At 48.4% G+C, this 19,858-nt stretch overlaps 6 protein-coding genes and 1 non-coding gene across 7 annotated transcripts; 3 read left to right on the forward strand and 4 right to left on the reverse strand.

Annotated features, from left to right (window-relative positions):
- Positions 1-562: 562 nt before the first annotated feature.
- On the reverse strand, positions 563-1,106 carry RhiXN_03165 (NUDIX family hydrolase; the record flags this gene model as incomplete). Its single annotated transcript, XM_043322982.1, has 3 exons — positions 563-792; positions 861-932; positions 992-1,106. 3 exons carry the CDS (start codon positions 1,104-1,106, stop codon positions 563-565), a joined length of 417 nt encoding a protein of 138 aa, XP_043178478.1.
- Positions 1,107-3,835: 2,729 nt separating this feature from the next.
- RhiXN_12366 lies at positions 3,836-3,931 on the reverse strand. The gene has a single exon. It is a non-coding gene; the product is annotated as a tRNA-Cys (tRNA).
- A 721-nt stretch (positions 3,932-4,652) lies between these two features.
- Positions 4,653-5,737, forward strand: RhiXN_03166 (pre-mRNA-splicing factor CWC2; the record flags this gene model as incomplete). Its single annotated transcript, XM_043322983.1, has 6 exons — positions 4,653-4,779; positions 4,828-4,879; positions 4,929-5,045; positions 5,092-5,330; positions 5,379-5,499; positions 5,548-5,737. 6 exons carry the CDS (start codon positions 4,653-4,655, stop codon positions 5,735-5,737), a joined length of 846 nt encoding a protein of 281 aa, XP_043178479.1.
- A 934-nt stretch (positions 5,738-6,671) lies between these two features.
- RhiXN_03167 (peptidyl-Lys metalloendopeptidase) lies at positions 6,672-8,071 on the forward strand (the record flags this gene model as incomplete). Its single annotated transcript, XM_043322984.1, has 7 exons — positions 6,672-6,897; positions 6,952-7,064; positions 7,117-7,203; positions 7,274-7,473; positions 7,536-7,837; positions 7,903-7,978; positions 8,029-8,071. 7 exons carry the CDS (start codon positions 6,672-6,674, stop codon positions 8,069-8,071), a joined length of 1,047 nt encoding a protein of 348 aa, XP_043178480.1.
- A 386-nt stretch (positions 8,072-8,457) lies between these two features.
- RhiXN_03168 (GATA type zinc finger) lies at positions 8,458-12,266 on the reverse strand (the record flags this gene model as incomplete). The annotated part of the gene is made up of 13 exons (XM_043322985.1): positions 8,458-8,713; positions 8,742-8,994; positions 9,045-9,426; positions 9,482-9,662; positions 9,724-9,923; positions 9,977-10,120; positions 10,213-10,528; positions 10,582-10,645; positions 10,694-10,723; positions 10,778-10,828; positions 10,881-11,432; positions 11,487-11,791; positions 11,929-12,266. The coding sequence occupies 13 exons, from the start codon at positions 12,264-12,266 to the stop codon at positions 8,458-8,460; spliced, it is 3,072 nt and encodes a 1,023-aa protein (XP_043178481.1).
- A 3,389-nt stretch (positions 12,267-15,655) lies between these two features.
- RhiXN_03169 (uncharacterized protein) lies at positions 15,656-17,353 on the reverse strand (the record flags this gene model as incomplete). Its single annotated transcript, XM_043322986.1, has 6 exons — positions 15,656-15,974; positions 16,031-16,509; positions 16,568-16,681; positions 16,739-16,819; positions 16,861-17,194; positions 17,268-17,353. 6 exons carry the CDS (start codon positions 17,351-17,353, stop codon positions 15,656-15,658), a joined length of 1,413 nt encoding a protein of 470 aa, XP_043178482.1.
- Positions 17,354-18,976: 1,623 nt separating this feature from the next.
- On the forward strand, positions 18,977-19,838 carry RhiXN_03170 (Forkhead domain; the record flags this gene model as incomplete). The annotated part of the gene is made up of 3 exons (XM_043322987.1): positions 18,977-19,024; positions 19,093-19,454; positions 19,502-19,838. The coding sequence occupies 3 exons, from the start codon at positions 18,977-18,979 to the stop codon at positions 19,836-19,838; spliced, it is 747 nt and encodes a 248-aa protein (XP_043178483.1).
- Positions 19,839-19,858: the final 20 nt, after the last annotated feature.

Genomic DNA, 19,858 nt, shown 5'->3' on the forward strand with positions numbered 1-19,858 from the left:
TTTGGTTATATACAATACAAAAATGTAACGAAAATAAACTGAGTACAAGACTCGACCACAGAAACGCCATCAGGAGAATTACGCCCGTTCCTTTGAAAGGTACAAGGTAAGGTTGCCGAACGAGCGATATCATAGCACACAGTCCCGAGGGATTGCAGCCAGGTCATCTCGTTGCTGAAGTCTCATCACGCAGCGTTTTTGATTGTGGAAGAATCAAGACACAAATTTTGCTTCCGAGCCGGTTTTATGCAGCATAGTGCACAGCCACATCACGAGCCGGCGGCAGGAAAGGGGATTTAGATAATGAAATTTACAAGTACAAAAATCCACCAAGATCATAATAATACGAAGCGGGCGGGTCACAAACACGTAGGCAAGTCTAGTGTCACTGCAACGATGGATTCAAACATGGCAAAATAATCGAGCGAGTGATTAAGAGAAGGTAGGAGGGTATACTGTATCAACATTGGGAGCGGCGTGGCGCAAAGCCCGATGAGGACGAGAGCAAATCTATTCTGATGAAGTTCGGCGAACATGTCGGTATCAACTCGGGTGCCACCGGCTATCTTCTTGACGAGGGAGCCAGAGAGCACATTCTGAGCGCCTCTGCAAGCTCTGGTTTCCACGTCACACGTCGGAGAGCCTCGGGAAAGTCTACCCATTCTCGTCGGCGCTCGGCGGCCTCATCCCATTGGTCGGCCAGGCCTGCGACATCCAATTCGAAAAAGTGGTAATGTGCAGTTGGGCCTGGAATGCTTGTTACAGCTCGTGTGATCTTGCCTTGGACGCCAGCTAATGAAAACAAACGCGGGGACAATGTGAGAAGGAGAGCAACGCGGATGCGCGCAAGAGCGAGTGACCTTCTTCAAATGCCTCTCGACAAGCGGCAGCCTCCAATGTCGGATCAGTCGTTTCCCATCCGCCCTTGGGCACTGAACTCTGTGTCAGTATTTCACGAGAAAAATAAAATCATAGTAAATGCTCTACTTACAAACCCATTGGTGGGGCCTTTTTCGGCTGGTGATTAGCAGCACTTTGCCAGCAGCTCGTGCAATAGGAATCGCGCAGCACACAGTGCGAGGTCGTGCGACATCGGCTCGTCCCATTGTGTCTTGTTTTCTCGGTCAGCGACGCCAACGTTGGAGCAAAATACACACCAGTGGCTCAAGAAAAAGTATAAACGACTGGTGGTGGTACGTAAGCGGAGAGCAGGTGGAAGCTGTCAATTGGACCTGTGGTCTGTTCAATACAAGGGATCAGCCAAGCCTAGGATCGGGATCGAAATACGGATGGCGGGAGGGCGAAAGATTTGATTTATTATACTAGATGGGCGATGTTGTGAAAGGCATGACCGAGTGAGGTGGGGTGGGGGACCTGAGATTATTTTCTTCAACCCCCTCCAGGGAGACAAACTCGCACGTGCGTGCCACCGTTCATACGTAAGCACATTTTTGGCTAATCCTAATACATATCTGGTCGACGCATACAGCGCGCCTATGCACACAGCTGGCAATCCACATCACCTACCCAACACACCCATAAGAGACCCGGAGAACGTCATTAACAACCAGCTCATTTGCACGTGATGATTGATGCCCCTGCCAGCCAACATCGGCCAACAAAGTTTGCTAAAAACAAACACAGACTATGTCTTCAAACCCCCGTGCTGCCCGGGAGCCCATGGGAGTATGTTTGTATTTTTGAGAAAAGTTTTATATACGTAGTTGATATCTCTATAATCGAAACATTACTCCGGAGTTGACTGCATTTACTATACGTGGAGCAGTACCGCATATAGCTCGTTTGGTGACTTGCCCAGTCGATTCCCACCCCTTGCACAGAATGTTTTACCCTTGTATGAGCTCATCGAACTGTTTATTCTACTCACCGGCCCGGCCGGCTTCCTCCCTACCCATAGCCCTATGATATACACGCGAAATATACCGTGACCGTGGTAATTTCTACAAGGGCAACGTCAGCCAAGGAGGATCATGTTGAGGCGTTTAATCATGAGGGTTTCTAGGATAAATTCTACCGGTTCCTGATGCGAATTTTCGGAGAAAAGACAAAAGGTTGGAACATGACTACCTTACACGAGCAGTTTTTCAACCCTTGTTCTAATCGAGTTTGATTTGGACTTGCCGCGGAGAAGCGAGCCAAAGAAGGACAAGCCCTCTTACCTGAGCAGAGATAGCTTCCACTGGGTGCATTTACGACTTGACGTCAAGTAGACTGTGGAGTACTTGTAGGACAGCAGCTTGGGTTAACGTTGTGTATGGCTAGTCAAGCCTTTGGGCACCTAGGCTTAAGCGCAAATCGAGCGGGTAGGAGAGTATAGTAAAGCTCCAGGACCTGAAGGTAGAATATGCACAGTTTCTAATTCCACACAGCATTTCGATTATAGGATCAGAATGTTTGTGATTAAAATAATTGGCACAATAGAGTGCACGATTAAGTTTAATGTATGAACGTGGCTATATGCATCAATTTCTGTCCCGAGATATACGAACTCACCGACTAAACTTCTAGAAGCTATGTACCAGTCTTATTTTGGTTCACTGACGATAAGGATGTGAGCTATTGTCCTAAGTTTGATTTTTTCTTTCATAATGGATTGTTTGCTCGCCTACTGGATATGAGAATAAGAGGACGTCGTGCCGAGTCAAGGTTTGCCACGTCGTTCGTTTAGACGTGTCCGTTTGAGTTCTACCCTATCCCGTAGTAAACGGTGATAAACGAACAACAAATTGATTGCGCCCGCTGAGCAATAACATCTTGAGGGTATTTTTAATTTGCAAAGTATCCCAAGTACCTTCCAATCCTTTCCGCACTCCCTTGCGGGTACCTCTTATACAGAAGTTTGGGCGCAGACTTCGTATGGATCCGTGACTTTGTGACATAGCGCCAAACGCCTGTATCCGAGCTTTTTTGCGCCGGGGTTTCCTCTCGACCTTATCGGACTTGATTAGCTTTTTAAAGGTGACCACAATTAATTATAGGGGCGTGCGATTTACCAGTGGCAATACTCCAGCACAATATTTACAAGAAAGGCACCCGATGCTCCAATAACATACCCTCCGATTTTAGTAGTACCAGATGACTCATGACACTCTCGAGCAAAAATCACAATTCAATGTAGTGAGCTATACTTCTCCGGCACTGAACGCGTATTGTTTGGGGGGTGAACAGGTGTTTGGCAAAAGACAACATACGCCACTGTTCAGTCCTTCGGAGGTTGAGACTCCTGGTTGAGGGGCATCGAGTTCTCTCGATATTGAGCTATAATTCATTCGTCAATACATATACTGTATTACTTACAAGCAGAACTTTTTCCTGTATGATGCGTACGGGACCCGAACTGCTAGATAATGGTCAAATAATGATAAAATTCAAATACGGGCAAGCCAGAGTCCTGTAGAAATAATATGTCGTTGGGGACCTATATCCCTGGCGCTCTTATAGTATTTTGAGACACTCGATAATGCATTCTGATCAGTAGTTTAGTGGGCGAATAAAATACTTTCAATCCAGAATAAAGTCCCTGACATCTCTAGAAGAGGTCAGCCCTATATTATTGACACATCCTATAGCTACAGACAGGGACATCATATCAGGTTATCATTAACACTTGCAAACTGGCTGCACCGTCCCCTATCGGTGCTACTGCACACTACACTAATAAAGCATGTCTTCCTGTTTGAAACTGAAGGCTTTGAGCATCAAAAGGAATGGGAGGAAGCCGTGTCAAATTTATTTTCAAAACAGACTTTTTGCACTCATATATAGATATCCATCCCCCGTTGTGTTAGCCTCCTGAGTAAAAAAGAGCCAAAAAAGGGGTAGACGTGGATCGAACACGCGGCCTATCGATGGTACATAATGCTTTGCAAGCGAACTGCAATCGATTGCTCAACCACTGAGCTTCTACCCCTTGAAAATCAAATAGATTTATACAATATCATTAGTGCAAAGCGCTTTTTGTTGTGAAGTCCATGTTCTGCGCTCATAAAAAAATACTTATATTCCCTTAGATATGTTGTATATAGAGTCCCAGTAAGTGAGCCCCTGCATCTCCTTTCATATGTCATACTTGGGCTAGGTCGGAGTGCTTGAAGTCGGCCGCTCGACGGCCTCCTGCCTCCGGAGCTGGGTTAACTTGGAGATTGATGATGCTCTCGTATATTTCTCCTTTTTGCCAGAACCTTACCATGGCGCATATAGGCTCACTACTGAAGGCGCTACTTAGCTAGTGCGGTCCAACTATTTTAGTCTGCTATGGTGAATCCTGAAAGTACGGAAAATCTACACCCAAAAACATCGAATCCGCAACTCGACGGCATACAGAGATAAACCGGGAGCGCCGATTCATGGAAGTCGGATTTTGCCAGCACTCCACATATAAAGTGCGGCTTTTAGAGTGATATTCAGAGACATTGGAGTTATTCATCTATTAGTTGGAGAGAAGTTTTGGCACAAAATCCAACATAAATGATATATGTCTGACTGTTATCGACTCTCACCCTTTTTGCTGAAGCGTGATCAGTTTTTGCACTTTCTACCCAAGAGTGTCGGTACATCACGTGACTATCATTGTTTGGTAAGATTATCTATACCTACCAACGTTCCGCGCTTAGTTCCTCCACTCACCTACCATGTCCGAAACCGAGACCCAGACGACAACGCCAGCCAAGCCAGCATATCACATGCGCCCGGCTCGCAAACAAGTAAAGCCAGGAGATGTCGAGAAAAAAGAAACGCCCCAGACAGGAAAAGAATACAGTACGTGATCGTATGTCACTTGTTGTGACTAAACTGACCCCACTCTAGACATTTGGTACAACAAATGGGCTGGTGGTGACCGGGAAGATAGCTATTCAAAGTAAGCAACTTTGCTATGGACACGAGCAGTTCATTTAACCTATTTATAGTAAAGTCAAATCCCAGACACGATGCAACATTAAGCGTGACGCGGGCTATACCCGAGCCAACTCGACCGGCATGAAGTACTGCTGCCTCTTTTTTGCGCGAGGATGTTGTCCGTATGGGTAAGCTGCCTCATCTATGGCCTGAATCCTACTGACTTTGCCACAGTTATGAATGCGAATATATCCATGACCTTCCACCCCCCGCCACATCAATGCCCGACTCTTCAAAAGACTGTTTCGCCCGAGACAAATTTGCAGACTATCGAGACGATATGGGTGGTGTTGGATCCTTTTCACGACAAAATCGAACACTATATATTGGCCGAATTAAAGAGACTGGGCCTGGACCGGAAACGGAGGAAATTGTTCGAAGGCATTTCAAGATGTGGGGAGAAATCGTATTCCGTGAGTTGAATAGGTTTATTTGGTTGGATGAAGTCTAAAGGTGTCCAGTCAGGGTACTCCAGCATCGGAGTGTTGCCTTTGTAACATATGCAGACGAAGCAAACGCTCAATTTGCAAAGGAGGCAATGGCATGTCAAAGTATGGACAACGACGAGATTCTTAATGTCCGGTAAGTTGTTTCACGCTTCCATAGTTTATCAATCTAACACTTCAACAGCTGGGCAACAGAAGATCCCAACCCTCAATCCAAACTTGCCGAAAAACGCCGTTTGGAAGATATCGGGAGTGCTGCCATTGCAAACAAACTTGATCCACGAATGGTGGACGCGGTGCGTCATATTCGTGCTTTGGAAGACGAAGAGGCCGTCCCAGAGCCTGCTCGCCCCCAGAAAAGCGACAAAAGTTGATCGAACCAGAAGCGGAGCCAGAGCCGGAGCCGGAACCAGAGCCTTCTGGTATTTTGAGCGCCCAGACACTAGAGGGAATCAGATATCTAGCAGAGGTGAGGAGGCAGCAGGAGAAGTCACTCCAGACGAAATCAATTACTGCGCGCCCCGCTCAGACAGGACTGGGGGGATTGGGGGGATATGCCAGTGATGAGGAAGATGACTAAAAGTTGAGCTTCTCCATATCAGTCTATAATTGTATCTTTTATCGTTGCAGGAATTATATACTATTGGGCTTGTACTTTCAGCCGAACTGTCCATACCCTTCCAATCGTGTGTCCTTTTCCTCGCCGGTTGTTGTCGGTACCATCTGTCCATTATTTCTCGAGGACAAGCCGGTTTTTAGATCGCAGTACCAAAAAAACTCTATCAAACCAACTGCTCAAAATCGTTCACGCTTACACGTATTTAATGCTTAGACCTCATAAGATGTTACTAGGCGAAAATACAGAGACCGACTCTTGTGTAACTCTGTACCTGGGTGCTCGAGATGAGTGTTGTACTTCTGCCCGAAATGAGGTGGATTACAGTTTATGAAAGCATTGCTTCAGCATTGCCTCCACCCGGCCACGCTCCTGTCGTCGGAGATGCATGGCCACAACTCCGAGCGGACTCCTCGCCCAGTTAGGGCAGCTGTCTGCCCGGATACGTCCTCAATTATAAGCATAGTCTCCCAAATGGGATCGGTTGCTCGTACTTCCTACTTGAGCTTTGTTGAAGTACAGCAATTCGGTCCTCCATGAAAAGGACAGCTTTCGGGGAGGCCGGTAATTCATAGTAAGGCACGGTCTACACTGCCACTCCATGATTCAAAGAAAAGGTCTATTTAAATAGGTTTCATGTCCAGAGTTGGCAAAATCCACCTCCAATCCCCCTCTTTACACTTTTGCCTCGAATGATCTTCACTGTGCTTGCCGCTGGATGGTGGTTTGCCTCGACCCTAGCTGCTCCTGCTACTTTCAACTCCCCTTCCTTGGCTCGGCGAAGCGATGATGAATTGGGCTCCTTGGTCCTTGCTGTGAAAGCCCAAGACGATATTAACGACCCGGACGACTTGACGGTAGCTTCGACCGTTATTAACACAGGAAAAACAACACTTAAACTGCTCAACGACCCTAATGGTACGTACACTACGCCCGTGAGAAATGAAGGCTCGAAGTTCACAAGGGCGACAGGACCTCTAAGCACGTGGAAAACACATACGTTTGAGTTTTACGAGGTCCCTACTAGTGGCTCGAGGAAGAGAGCTACGGGATCCACTGCTGGCGTTCATTCTGTTCGTGTCAAGGTATGCGAATTGGTGTTACGGGTGCCTGTACCGGAGTTGATGTGTTGAATAGTACAACCCTGATGTGGCGGCGTCACTATCGAATCCTAACGCATACACCATTCTCAAACCAGGCGAAAAAAAATCGTTGTCCATGATTGTATGCTCTTTCACGTCAATCAGAGTTCATCGACTAACACCATTTAGTATCAGGAATGTATAATTTCCAGACGACTGGTTCCTACGAGGTCCGCGTCACCGCAAATGCCGAGTGGTTTCGCGTCATAAAGGACGATGGATCAGTCGGATATGTGCAAGCCAAGATTTATGACGGACCTGAAGCCGCTAATTGGACTGCCTCGCACATTTCCGAATCAGGCACATTCGCTTCCATGCGCGGTTTGGCTAGCGCAGGAATCCCAAGTCACCCGTTTGCCCGCCGTTGGGAAGCGGACAACGGGCTGACCAAGCGCGTCTATACAATAACTGTAGCGCTACGCAACAGAAGGACATCTTGGAAAGTGCCGTGGCAGCCAACGGCTACATTGCCCAATCATCCCAATTCTTGGCCAACTCGTATTACCTCGGCAACTCGCGATATCGCACATGGTTTGGACCTTACGAAAAGAGGAGATGGGACACAGTTGCGCGTCACTTTACCTTGTTGCATGGTCAGCCCCAAAGGTTCAAATACGATTGCTCGTGCGCCGAGGAGGATACGTTTGCGTACGTGTATCCCGACCAATTTGGCACAGTCTACCTCTGCGGAGCGTTTTGGAAAGCTTCGGTGTTGGGTAAAGACTCACGAGCCGGAACGATCATTCATGAGGCGACCCACTTACCCGGCTTGGCGGCACAGATGACCATGCATACGGTCACGAAGAAGCACAAAAATTGGCCATCAACTTTCCAAACCAAGCGATAATGAATGCAGAGTGAGTTGTATTCGGCGGCCACATGATCAAACATTGACTCCCCAGTTTAGCTCACATGAATATTTTGCCGAGAACGACCCAGAAATCCTCTAGACCTAGAACACTAGCTCGACAGTGAGCATGGACTATTGCATCTCATGAATTCACACCATATATCTTATTGGTCTGACAATGGACACGTGCACGCACTTATTGAAGACAATAACGATCAATATTCTGTATATGTAAGATAAAAGTAGATAAACGACGCCAGAGTAGACAACAGCCTATGCATAATCGAGAGGACCAGAGAAATCCATCCGTGTACAACCACAAACCACAAACAAACACAAAAAGGTGACTCGATGTAGGGCAATATAAATACAACCAACAGAAGGGGAAGAAAAGAAAGAATGTGGACCTGTTGAATCATGCATGGCATCTCGTGTATGCATAAGCAGTCACCCGTTACCAGTAATTGAAATCATATACAAAAGCATCTATGCATAGGGAGTGGGCAATCCTCCAGCAAGGACGCGCTGGCTCTCGCGCTCAGCGTCTTGTTGCTGTTTGACTAACATCTCCTGGTGACGACGAAGGTCCTGATTGGCACGGGAGTCAACAGCAGAGCCGCGCCCTGGGTTGCCACCCGGTGCAGCAGCCGAAGCAGGATAGTTTGCCGGTGGGGGAGCAGGAACATGTTGAATGTGGTGCATAGGTGGCAATGTTGCCTGGGAGGCTGGAGGGGTTGTTCTTCTGGCTTTTTGCGTGAGTTGTAACTGACTCGCTTGGATTTGTTTGATCCATTTTGATCCTCAGGTTTGCGTTTCGATCCAGTCGAAGAACCACCAGGGGAGAGTGGGGTATTGGTAGTACCAGGCATGTACGCGGGGGGCGAGTGCAACGCCGGTTTGCGATCGACAGGCGGAGGGTGGTATCCGTCAGATGGGGGTTCCACCAAACACTCGATGCCACGACGGCGCACTCTTCACATCCCACTTCTGGCTGCCAGGAGATCTTGCAGCGCAACCCATTGTCTGGTGCTGGCGTTAGTCTTTGATGCATTTCTTCATCCCAAGTCACTCACTGGAACAATACACGCAAGAGGGACGACGCGCAGTAGCTGGCTTGAGATCTGCGTCAGGGTTCTTGGGTCGGGATCCACGGCCGGGCGAAACTCCCCGGGCAGGAACACCATTTCCGGGGCTTGGTGACGCTTCGTATACTGGAGGTCCACGAGACGAGGCCGGTGCAGGTGGTGCACGGGAATGTTGGTGTTTGTCAACAGGCGACATGGCACTTCCGTATCTCGAAGACGGAGCCGGGGCGTGGCCGGCAGACTTGCGACCAACCTTCCAGATTTGCACGACGAGCACGCAATCAGACATATCCCTCAGCTGGGTAAATTTGAGCGTATTAAGTCCTTCTCTGATTTCGCTCGTAATGTCAATAGTTTGATTAAGTTTTCCCTAAACAAGGATCAAGGTCAGTGTCGATATAAAGAGAAGATTCGGCCGGACCTACGTTAGGGGGAGGTGCCATGTGGTGTGAAGTCGGGGGCTCATCGCCAGATGTGATGGAATACACGCCGGCCTTGGGAAGCCAGTCGGTTGCCACCCCGAGAGTTACGCGTTCTTGAGAACCCGAGTCTGGTGGATTCTTCCGATAACAATTGAGATGGAAGCGAAGGTCATCTTCTACGGTGCTATGCATCAAAATTGTTAATTCAAATCAGGCAAGCGAGCGAAGACGAATGATTTGCTCACCGGTTGGGAGATCTCAAGTGTGCCCATTGAGTAGCACAGACGGATTTAGCTCGGTCAGCATCGAAGCGGAAGACGAGGACATCCGCGGGAGAGCGGCCTCCCTCTACTGCACAGAGATTTTCGCCAGCCTGGACCTCGGTTTCGTCATCGTCCTCTGGGGGACGGCGATAATCATCACTGGTGCGACGTCGATGACGGTCCTGCCACGTGACATCAATCAATTGTAGATAGGAGTTTGGTCATCAAGACTTACCTCTGTTGCATCAGCCATGGACATGTCGACCGAAGGGGAAGGATGGAGAGGTGCACGGGCGTCCCGGTTATAAGAGTTTCGAGCACCCGGACTAATTGCACGATCCTGAGGGGATACGTAATCTGGTGCACGCCCACGATAACCCTATCAAGAATTGAGAAGATCAAATGTAAATAGACGTGAATAGAGCGATCAAATTGGGGGAGAATTGTTCGTGATGGAAGCGCTGGACTGACCTCGTCGGAATGGCGAGGACGAGCACGGTTGAGGGCATAGTCGAGGCCTGCGGTGGTTGGGGGCTGTGTGCGCTGGCCGCTGGCGATTGCCTGTTCTATTGCTCTGAGGTGCTGTTGCTGGTGGTGGACATACTCTGTAGGGGGTGGGGAGCGGGAGCGCGAAGAGTGCGGTGATTGGACGTTGCGGCCGTAGTCGTTCATGTAGACGTCGTGGGGGAGAGTGTGGCCTGCGGACGGACGTGGTTGTCTTCCAGGTCGCTTCTTGACGGTCGAGCTTCGCATCGACGGAGGGCGCTTCCGGCCATGCACGCGGAAGCTAATTGTCACAGTCACGTCAACATCCATCAATCCTTGGGCTCAGGGTCTTACTATATCTGGCATGCATTGCAAATCGTTCGTCCATCTTCGTCCTTCCGCCACAGAGATGTCTTGTCTAGGCACCGTGTCAGCCGTATTCACAAGCACATTCACCCTCGCGTACCTGTGTCGCAGTTGATACACCGCTCATTCCCTATTCAAATCCCACGTTCAATCCCCCGAACTATGCTCCACTATCTCAACTTACCTGTATGAGGCGAGCGTCGTCGTGGGGCTTCTCCATCTTCCATTTCAACGTCTGCGCCCAGTGTCAAACACATTTGCATCTAATTGAAGCCACGTGCACTTACTTGCTAACCTGTCCTGGAGTACTTGCGAGGATGTCGATGACACCGGCCGCGCATCCTCTTCTTCCTCGTCTGCATATCCATCCCAGGACTTGTCTCCGCTTCCATCCGGTCGAGCCGCAGCGGATGAGTTTCTCCGAGCGGGTGGCGTGTTGGAGCCGGTGTGATTGTATCGCGCGTTATATCCCGTCGATGAGGTATATGAGTCACGTCGAGGAATATCAGGTTTTCGTGCATTAGAAGCTTGTTGTCCGTTCTCGGAACCCGTCGCAGGTGCGGGGCCAGGTAATATATAGGTGGGAGCACCCGCTGACGCAGGCGGCGCATACCCTTTGACCGCTTTCCCAAGCTCCAACAGCATTGGGGGAGGTGCCCCATTTCCAGAGGATGCTGCTGCAGCGGCAATATCCGGTCCCATGGGAACTACGTAGTGCAGTCCACCCCTATTCGAGAAACCTCCATAGTGAGACTTTTGTGGGTATTCGCATTTCGCCTGGCGGTGCTTCATACACATGTCACATTGTGGCAGGGATCCATCGCACTTGATTTTACGTTCTGCGCAGCACACAATCAAATTACATGCCACGAATGGCAGTATTAGTCACTCACTCCGGCAGAATAGGCAGGCTGTGTTCGCGGGTATATTTGTCTGAAAGGGCTTCGATTGATTAATCCGGACGAGGCGAGCTGCATCGTCAAACCGTGAGTCAATGCTGCGAAGTAGGAGCCGATCGACAATACCTTTGAGGTCCTCTTCCTCGATCGCTGCTGAATTATCATTAACAGTATCAATCATCTTGATATAGTTCTTGACCGCGCCTTCCATTTGAGGAGGACACACAAAATGTCGCTCTTGGGCCACTCGTGCGGTAATCTCCCACAGACCTGCTGCACGTGTCTTGGCCATCTCCTCGCTTGCGACCTACAAACGGGTGATTTTGTCGTTAGATCGTGAAAAGAACATGCCAAACATCATGTGTGATTTCCACCGGAAAACTCCGAGTGGAGACGGCCGAACCGCGGGAGACGGGTCAAAGATAGGGAGACCAACCTCGAGTAGTTCAATAATTCGCTGGCGAGCAATCGCTCGGGTATAGAGTCGGGGTTGCTCAGACGCTCGCAGAGGTCATGGAGCAGGCCAGCGTCGCTGACGTCGAGATTATCACCGGCCTTTGTAATAGCCGCTGTTGCCGCATCGAGAGAGGCGCTATCGGTCGCGTGCTTGGAAGTCGGAGGCGCTGGCAAAGTTCTGGGGATTGGTTGAGCTCTGTTCGAGTTGAAAGCAGGAGAGTCGGCTATTGGGTATTGTGGGGCCCTCGCGTCGGGTGAGCGTTGGCTGGGTGGATGAGGGAGCTGGGTGTGCTTTGGAGGGGGAGAGGCACTTGCCATTGCCGGAGTTTGTTTGAATGGTGGACGGGAGAGAAAGGGGAGAAAGGAGAGAAAGCAAAGAGGATAGCGGGCGTCGCCGTGGATCAACTGCGGGAAGTAGTCGAACCTCAATTTGTGAGTGGCTGACTAGAATTCCGAAAGCCAGGCGATCCGGAGCCCGCGACTCCGCACAATCAAGCGTATCCCATTTGATCGTGTTCACATATGCACGTGTCAAATCAATTTCAGCGGTCTCCGGGGTGCGCGAACCCACTCGTATCGCGCTGGATACGGTAATTCCGCGGGGTCCAACTCAGGAAACATATCATCCTACCCTTCTCCATACGTTTTACCTGACTGGCCCTACTTCTCTCTTAGCCTTGTGACTCAGTTCCGTATGATATTCCTCGACTAGATTCCACATGATAGGTGACCCACCCCTGTATGTAACCTTCTTGACGTGTGAATTCATCCGGCCCAGTTTTCGTTCTGCTTATTTTTATTTTATTACAACGATCGTGTTTCCGACCGACCAATCCCGTAGATTTGTTGATCGCTGATAGCCCGGTGATGACCCACGCGAACAAGCGATGACACGCTGCTCGAATCTGCATCGCATGCCTTCGCAACCTCTTAAAAAGTCCGAAGATATCTCAACTTGGGGCGTTGTCCGAGCATCCCCCATAACTAAATACATATCATTTGTCGCTCATCATTCCTCCGCCTGCCTATCTCACTCCCATAGAGGCGCAAATTAGAACCACTTTGACTGGGCTTGCGCTAAAACTTTGTTTCCTTGCCGGCCCACGCCTACAGCCACATCAAAAGGACCTATATCACCGCTCCCTAGATACGATACCACCAACTTCTCGGCTTCCATCTTCTAATAAATCACGCAAGTATACAATAGTTTCCGCGTGATTCGGTTGGTTATTCCTTGGATGGATTTGGAATTAGTGTTCTTGGATCCGCTCTGATGACTGTTTTGCTGGCAAGATACACCGACACCCTGGCTAGGTAAGCAGTCCTTGAAATCGCCTAAACCGGACATGGGTCCTTGCCTAGACTCGTTCCTGACCAGCGATAGCACTGTTGATAGCCAAGTTCCCCATGCATCCCACAGAAATTCTTGGAATTGCTACCCATGTGTACCTCGTTTGATCGGCAGCTTACACAGGCTCGCTCGCCAACAATATCCTGTAAGCTGCCGAAAATATAGCGTCAGGTAACTCGGGGCCCGCGGATAGTCGCATATGGGATGGGAACCAGGTGTTGGTTCTGTGCACATGTAATAAGTGTTATTTCTGATTTGCCCTCTCTGGTTCTTAGGGGCAAAGATTTGAAGATTGCGACCATGGCCTGCTGGCGCGTGGGCTGGTGTGGCTGAGAATTCACTCAACCGTCGGCCGTAAGTCCACAAATTGTCATGGCCGTTTTCTCCGATAGATACGTAGTTCTGTACTACATTTATGGTATTTAGCTTTTCCCATTAACGTCTCGATGTGCTTGCGGTAAAAGAAGACGTCACATCTTCAGAATCGTGACTGAATTGAATTGAGATCAAGAGTTCAGTTAGATCGAGTCTTATCAAGCAATAGTCGGAGAATGCCACGAGGTGGAGCAGGATCTGGTCATATGCCCGGGTAATCCGCCCTTCAGCTGGGAAATGGGCCCATCTATGATTGCTGTTGGCGATAAACTCGTACAGGGATAGGAGGCCTTGATCCATAAGTGTCCATGGTTATGGGTTGATCGATCCGGACTGAATAAAGCGTGTAGATCTCGTGTTTAAAAGGCACTTGTATGCGGCACGTAATTGGGTATTTATCGTGATCAACTACTAGCGTATCATCTAACCCTCGACCACGGAGTGCCTGGTGGCTAAAAAGCGATTGGAAATGAACCGGCTGGTTATAAATTTAGTGCAAGAAAGTGCGAATCGACCAACGGCGTTCCAACAGCGTTTTGATATTCTTTTCATCGCTGCCGAAGTGTCCTCGCGGCTTGTTGCGGTTGCATTTTGCTTCAGTAAAGGCTTGGTCATTGGCCGATAACGCACCGTGGTACGGGTGAGAAGGCAGAGATTCCGGAACCAAGGGACAATTTATAGATCTGGAGAATGTGGAGTACACTCAGATAAATGCGCACATGTATTAGCCGGATGTGACATCTTGAAATTTAGGCAACTGAGAACCGGAATAGGTTAGTGATGGTGTATAGATATACGTATGGCAAAAGATTTGAGACCTACGGATATGCGGTTGACGTGGTCTGGAATTAGTACGAAGAAATCTGCAGCCAGCTGGTCGAAGGGTAACAGAAGCAAAGAATTCACCAACTTGAAGTGATGTTATCAAAGGCGCGAGAAACCACAGGTATAATCTTGCCTTACCTTATTAGGCACGTAAAGTATGACCATTGCGGCAGAATGCATTGCCCGATCGCCGAGGTGCTGTGGCGATCCCGTCCATCCAGTTCGCTCTCAGCTAATCTGTCTCATAGTTGAAGTTAGCCTCCCTGTCCCATAGTCTCATGCTTTAGTTCCCGGGATTCCCTCTACTAGATAAGGGATCTTCCCGCCGAATAATTTCGATAAGTTTCGCTTAGCCTGTAGTTACTTGCGATGGATAGGATTACACCACTATCAATTCACCGCATGCTTCCCTGACGCAAATAATTGCCCTGGTTGATTTGGCTTGGGCCCGTACAGATGTGTAACGTGCTGCATTCCGTTCGAGTGCACGCATTATCTGAAGTAATTGCTTCGCGCATACCAATGGCAGAGGCTGTTGACCAAGAATCGACCGAAGTGCTGGGCATATGATTTCGTTGGACAATCTAAGGAGAACACATGAAACGCGTATGGTCACACTGTGCAATAGAAGCATCGTAAGCTCGGGTCTCAATGGCTTATGATCGTCAACGTAAACATACCACTTCTTTGTGTCCAACCAGAGCTTCGCTAATTAGCCAAAACTTAGCCAGCTCGGCATAACCCGGGGCCATTTCACACTTTTATTAAGTTCATTTATAAACATATTCGTTGCAGTATGATTTGAATCTAGAAATAATACGAAAATACATAAGTTATCGAAGAAACAGTGCTGTAACACTACTGAGACAAAATACCACATTAGCCTAAACATACATTCAAACCACGAAATTAACCACCACAATGAGACTGATCAGACTTTTTTGTGCATGGCAAACCTTGACGCACTTCAGTTATACTTAATGATTATTCCATATACTGGCTATGTGACTGGACTCTCGTGCGAATGTGTTGCCGAGGGCTCGCAAGGCTTTCGCCGTCGACGGTCAGAACCGAAGGAACCCGAGTTTAAGTGGCGCAAGAAATCTTTTTAGATCGACATATTGGACAGAGCTTAATAAATTCTCCGATCAGTACTTTAGGAACCCAGCTCTGCCAATTCATTGAAGTAAGAATAATTAGTTGAGGAAGCAATCCACTTGAGACTCACGTAATTTTGTTTGACGAGGGCTGTTGTCTTGTCCCGCCCAGCATGGTTAGCGAGAGAGTGGCACTTGATCAAAACATCGTAAATGGTTTCTCTAGTGACCACAGGTTGGCCATCATGAGTGACCACCTCGACGTTATCTGAGTCGCCACCGTCTTGGTTCCCAATAGGAAGGATAGTCATCAAACCGGGTGTTTCTGCCTGTTCTCTCATACGGAGGCGAGGAATAGTCTTCAAAATAAAATGCTTCCTGAATTTTTAATAAGCTTTAGTCCCAGATCTACAGATCAACGGGCGGATATATACCTGCACCAAAATCTAAATTGTGGCGTCCCTATTCCTGGAAGATTGTTTTTTTCGCACTTCAAATTGAATATAATATCTTCATATAGCTGCTGGGTGATCAGCGCCTTCGAAATTTTCTTCGAGCTTAGCGCAGAAAGATAGCGGTCGACTGCCTTTGTAAATTCGTGACGTGATGGGAGATCGGGGGAGTCGATTCCAAAGCCAGTGTCTTCGATAGCTATACTTTTGACGGAGTCTAGGCTGTTGGATGATCTGGAATGATCTCCAGGTATATGGAAGGTATCGCCCTCCGGGACAATGTCCTGGAGCACGGAAGAGGCAAATGAATGATCTACAGATAGGTGCCGATCTATCAAAGGACGACGTGAATGATCGTTACCAATAGCTGGAGAAACATGGTCAGAATGGCAGTAGACCTTGGCGTCTGTGGATTGAGACAGTTTGGGTGAACTGGATTGACATGAATTTGCATGCACTGACTGAAACGAACAACGGTAAGGCAATCTTCACACATGTAACTCATAATTTGAATCTTACATGACTAGGTACACCTTGAGGAACGAGTGGTTCATTACCACGGACAATCGGGGTATATGCGCAATCGGATCCGTCCGTAGATGTCAATAAGGAGGAATTCCGGAGTGTGCCAGGCTTTGGAATTAGGGGTATCAGCTCAAGGAACCATGCATCACCCCGATCATTGCTCACCTGAGAGCCAGCGGGGTACGTGACCGGAGCTGTCACAAAGTTTGATGAAGAGCCACGGGCTGGAAACGTGTTTTTTTCGAGCTTCCGGTTGGTTGAACGGGGCCGAGCATGATCGCATGAACGTGGCTGGGGTAATTAGGAAGGTCTTGTGCTGTTTTGGAGGACTGCATAGTATACAGTGTGTTGTTGGCTGAAGGAGAGTTGCATAGGGATAAGTGGCTGGACATTTCATGCGTTAAGAACTTGTGCTTAAGCACTTCCAATTTGGCGGATAGGCTCATCTCAGCCACCGAGTGACATTTGCCTTGTGGCCCTCTGGATCGGGTTCTAAGGGCTGGGGGTAACCTTCTTAACACCTCGTATTCGGGGCTATCCTCGCGTTGGCGTTTCCAGGGTATTTCTGAACACGATAGGCCACTAGAAGAGGAGTTGGAGTCAAAGAAGATATGGATATCGCTGATATGATGGATGTAGTGGACTCCCGTCTCTTGAGAGAAGGCTCGCTGACCGCGACGTGATCTATGCGGACCCTTGATTCGTTTCTGTTCTGTATAAACTCGCAATGATATGTTCGTCGTCGGAACATAGTTCTACTGAGTCGCATCTCTGTTGCATAGTGTGACGATACATGGCTTGCCACGGAGCTATTTCAGGGAGTACAAATTAACTGGATAATATATTTGATCGGTGACGTGCAGAAGGTTCCAAATTTATATACTTACCTAACCCTGCAGCTCACCGTTCAGCCCACTCAACAGGGGTTCTCTAAATCACCAGGGGAGGTGGAGCTTGCTTGCACTTTAGTATATGACTATGAGCAACAAGAGCTTGCCACTCACTCCGACAATTTATTTACCAGAGTAATGAAAGTACGCGGTCGAGACACGTAGACGTATAGTAAATTTGACAACCAAACGACAAGATCAAGTGGTATAGGTGATGTAGAGCCTCCTATAGGATTTCGTCGTATCTATATAGCTCAAGGTCCTTTCGGCACGATGGACGAGGCATTTAAAGGTAAATTCTTGAAAGACCGTAAATGACTTAAGGGAGCTGGTAGGAACTGGTTTGAATGCAACGGGAGTATGCTTAGTTTACCGACGTAGCGAGGTGCGGGAGCCCGGAACTGAAATTCTTTGCATAATACATGCATAGTTAGGATTATAGTTTGGTCCATCTCCAATGGGCGTAACTCAAAGCTTAAGCGATAGCCTACAGCATTAGCCGCCACTGGAAAGAGCGATGAGAGTGCTGTATTGTAGAAGGCTTGAAGGGGGTTCAATAGCAACACGAGCTCCGGTGACAACTCAGTCAGGAATGGTAATGCTATTTCACAAACGAGAAAGGAGTATCGTTTCAAGATATCTAGAAAAGCAATCCATGAGATGTGTGGTATAAAATTGGCTGTAGTTGATGGTTGCATAAGTTCAAGTCCATAGAGCAATATAATTAATCTATTTGGGTGTGTTGTTGAGTGATTGGACACACATGGCCTACAAGTATCAACACTGCTGTTTCACTGTTGTGCGCGTACCACAATAGCCAGAGCGGCCAATCATCCCTTGCTAGCGGCTGTTGGCTTAACTTATTCTGAGAACTAGCGACGTTTCGCTCGGTAAGAGCGCGATCTGTGGCGCTTACTGGCTCATCCAAACAAAACTCAACTATCCAACACAATAATTTATCGAATAAGGCAAGCAGAAGAGCACCAACGCCTCTAAACCTCGCTCGCGATCAGGGGACACTTCCGGTCATTCCACGTCGCTGGGACGCCCATGGATCGCATGAACTCGCAAAGCATACCCAGGATGGAACCTCCAACATCCGGGTTATTCCCGAACTCTCGCCTGGGCGATTGCTGAGTTGCACAGATGTCGACAATTCCTCGGATCCAAGAAGGCTTTGTGAAGACATACATGATACTGCGTTGTCAGGCATACGCATAGGAATGCACGGCCTAGTGAAGCTAGCCAGCTTGGAATAGATCCTGAGCTTACTGGCCTGGACGCATTAGAGGATGCTCGGCCTGGAGAAAGGCCAGCTTATCCATTCACTACGTTAATTCGGTGCGTCATTTGTGGGACGTATCACTGATATGCGAAGCTTTGTTCTGAGGTATAACTGGCAGTTATGCAATCAAAGGCTCCCCCAACGGCCGCTTGCTATTAGAGGATATCTATGCGCAATTCAGGTGAAACTTTTCTACACATGATACTATAAGGGTATTCATACCTCATAATGCAGACCCGATATCCATACTTTGAAAAAGCACCATCTGGATGGAAAGTAAGTTGTTCATTATTTGACTTAATAATAATTTAGTACTCAGGCACTCTCCTTGCTTTCTGTCTCAGAACTCGGTTCGGCATACATTGTCGCTCATGACCTGTTTTGAGAAGGTGCCGCGCCTATTAACAGAGCCAGGGAAAGGCTCCTATTGGATAGTCAACGATTCAATGCCCCATGCAAAGCCATCCCGCGTGCGTGTCCGGAAACGTAAGGCACGCCCGAATGATGATAATATTTTTCCCGGGACTCCTAGAACCGTACCCGACACGTTCCAGTCGGAGTTTCCAGATACTGAGAGTTCAGGTGACTCAGAAAATCGTCGGGGCTCAATCGTTTATGGTCACACTGGAAGTCCAGGATGTCGCCTCCCTTCTTACGTTGAAGGGAACATGTATGATCGGCTCTCTAACTATAGCCATGATATGGGGTAAGTGCTTGTATTTCTATCCATGCTATTTCTAATTTTGGTTGTAGTGAGGTTTCGCGTCCCTGTTACTACGATGGAGGCAAATCTTGTGGCGAGACGGATCATTCGCACGCAGCCCATGAAAGCGGGCAATTGGAACCCGAACACTGTCACGTATATCACCCAGGCAATCATCAACCATCCTATGGGCCACAGCAAACTGAGGAACATAACGAGCCCCCCACTGTTGCAAAAGAAACAGCGTTGTCCAGGCCTGTTGATTATCGATCAGTATTGATATCAGAGCTCGAAAGGCTGCGAGATGTAATTGGCACAAGAGATGACATTGACAACGAATGGTGTCGGTCGATGGTGGACCGTCTCAAGGACACCGGACTACTTTAGGACACAAATCTACGGGTGAT

Source organism: Rhizoctonia solani, chromosome 3, assembly GCF_016906535.1.
Source record: "Rhizoctonia solani chromosome 3, complete sequence".
NCBI classification, from domain to species: domain Eukaryota; kingdom Fungi; phylum Basidiomycota; class Agaricomycetes; order Cantharellales; family Ceratobasidiaceae; genus Rhizoctonia; species Rhizoctonia solani.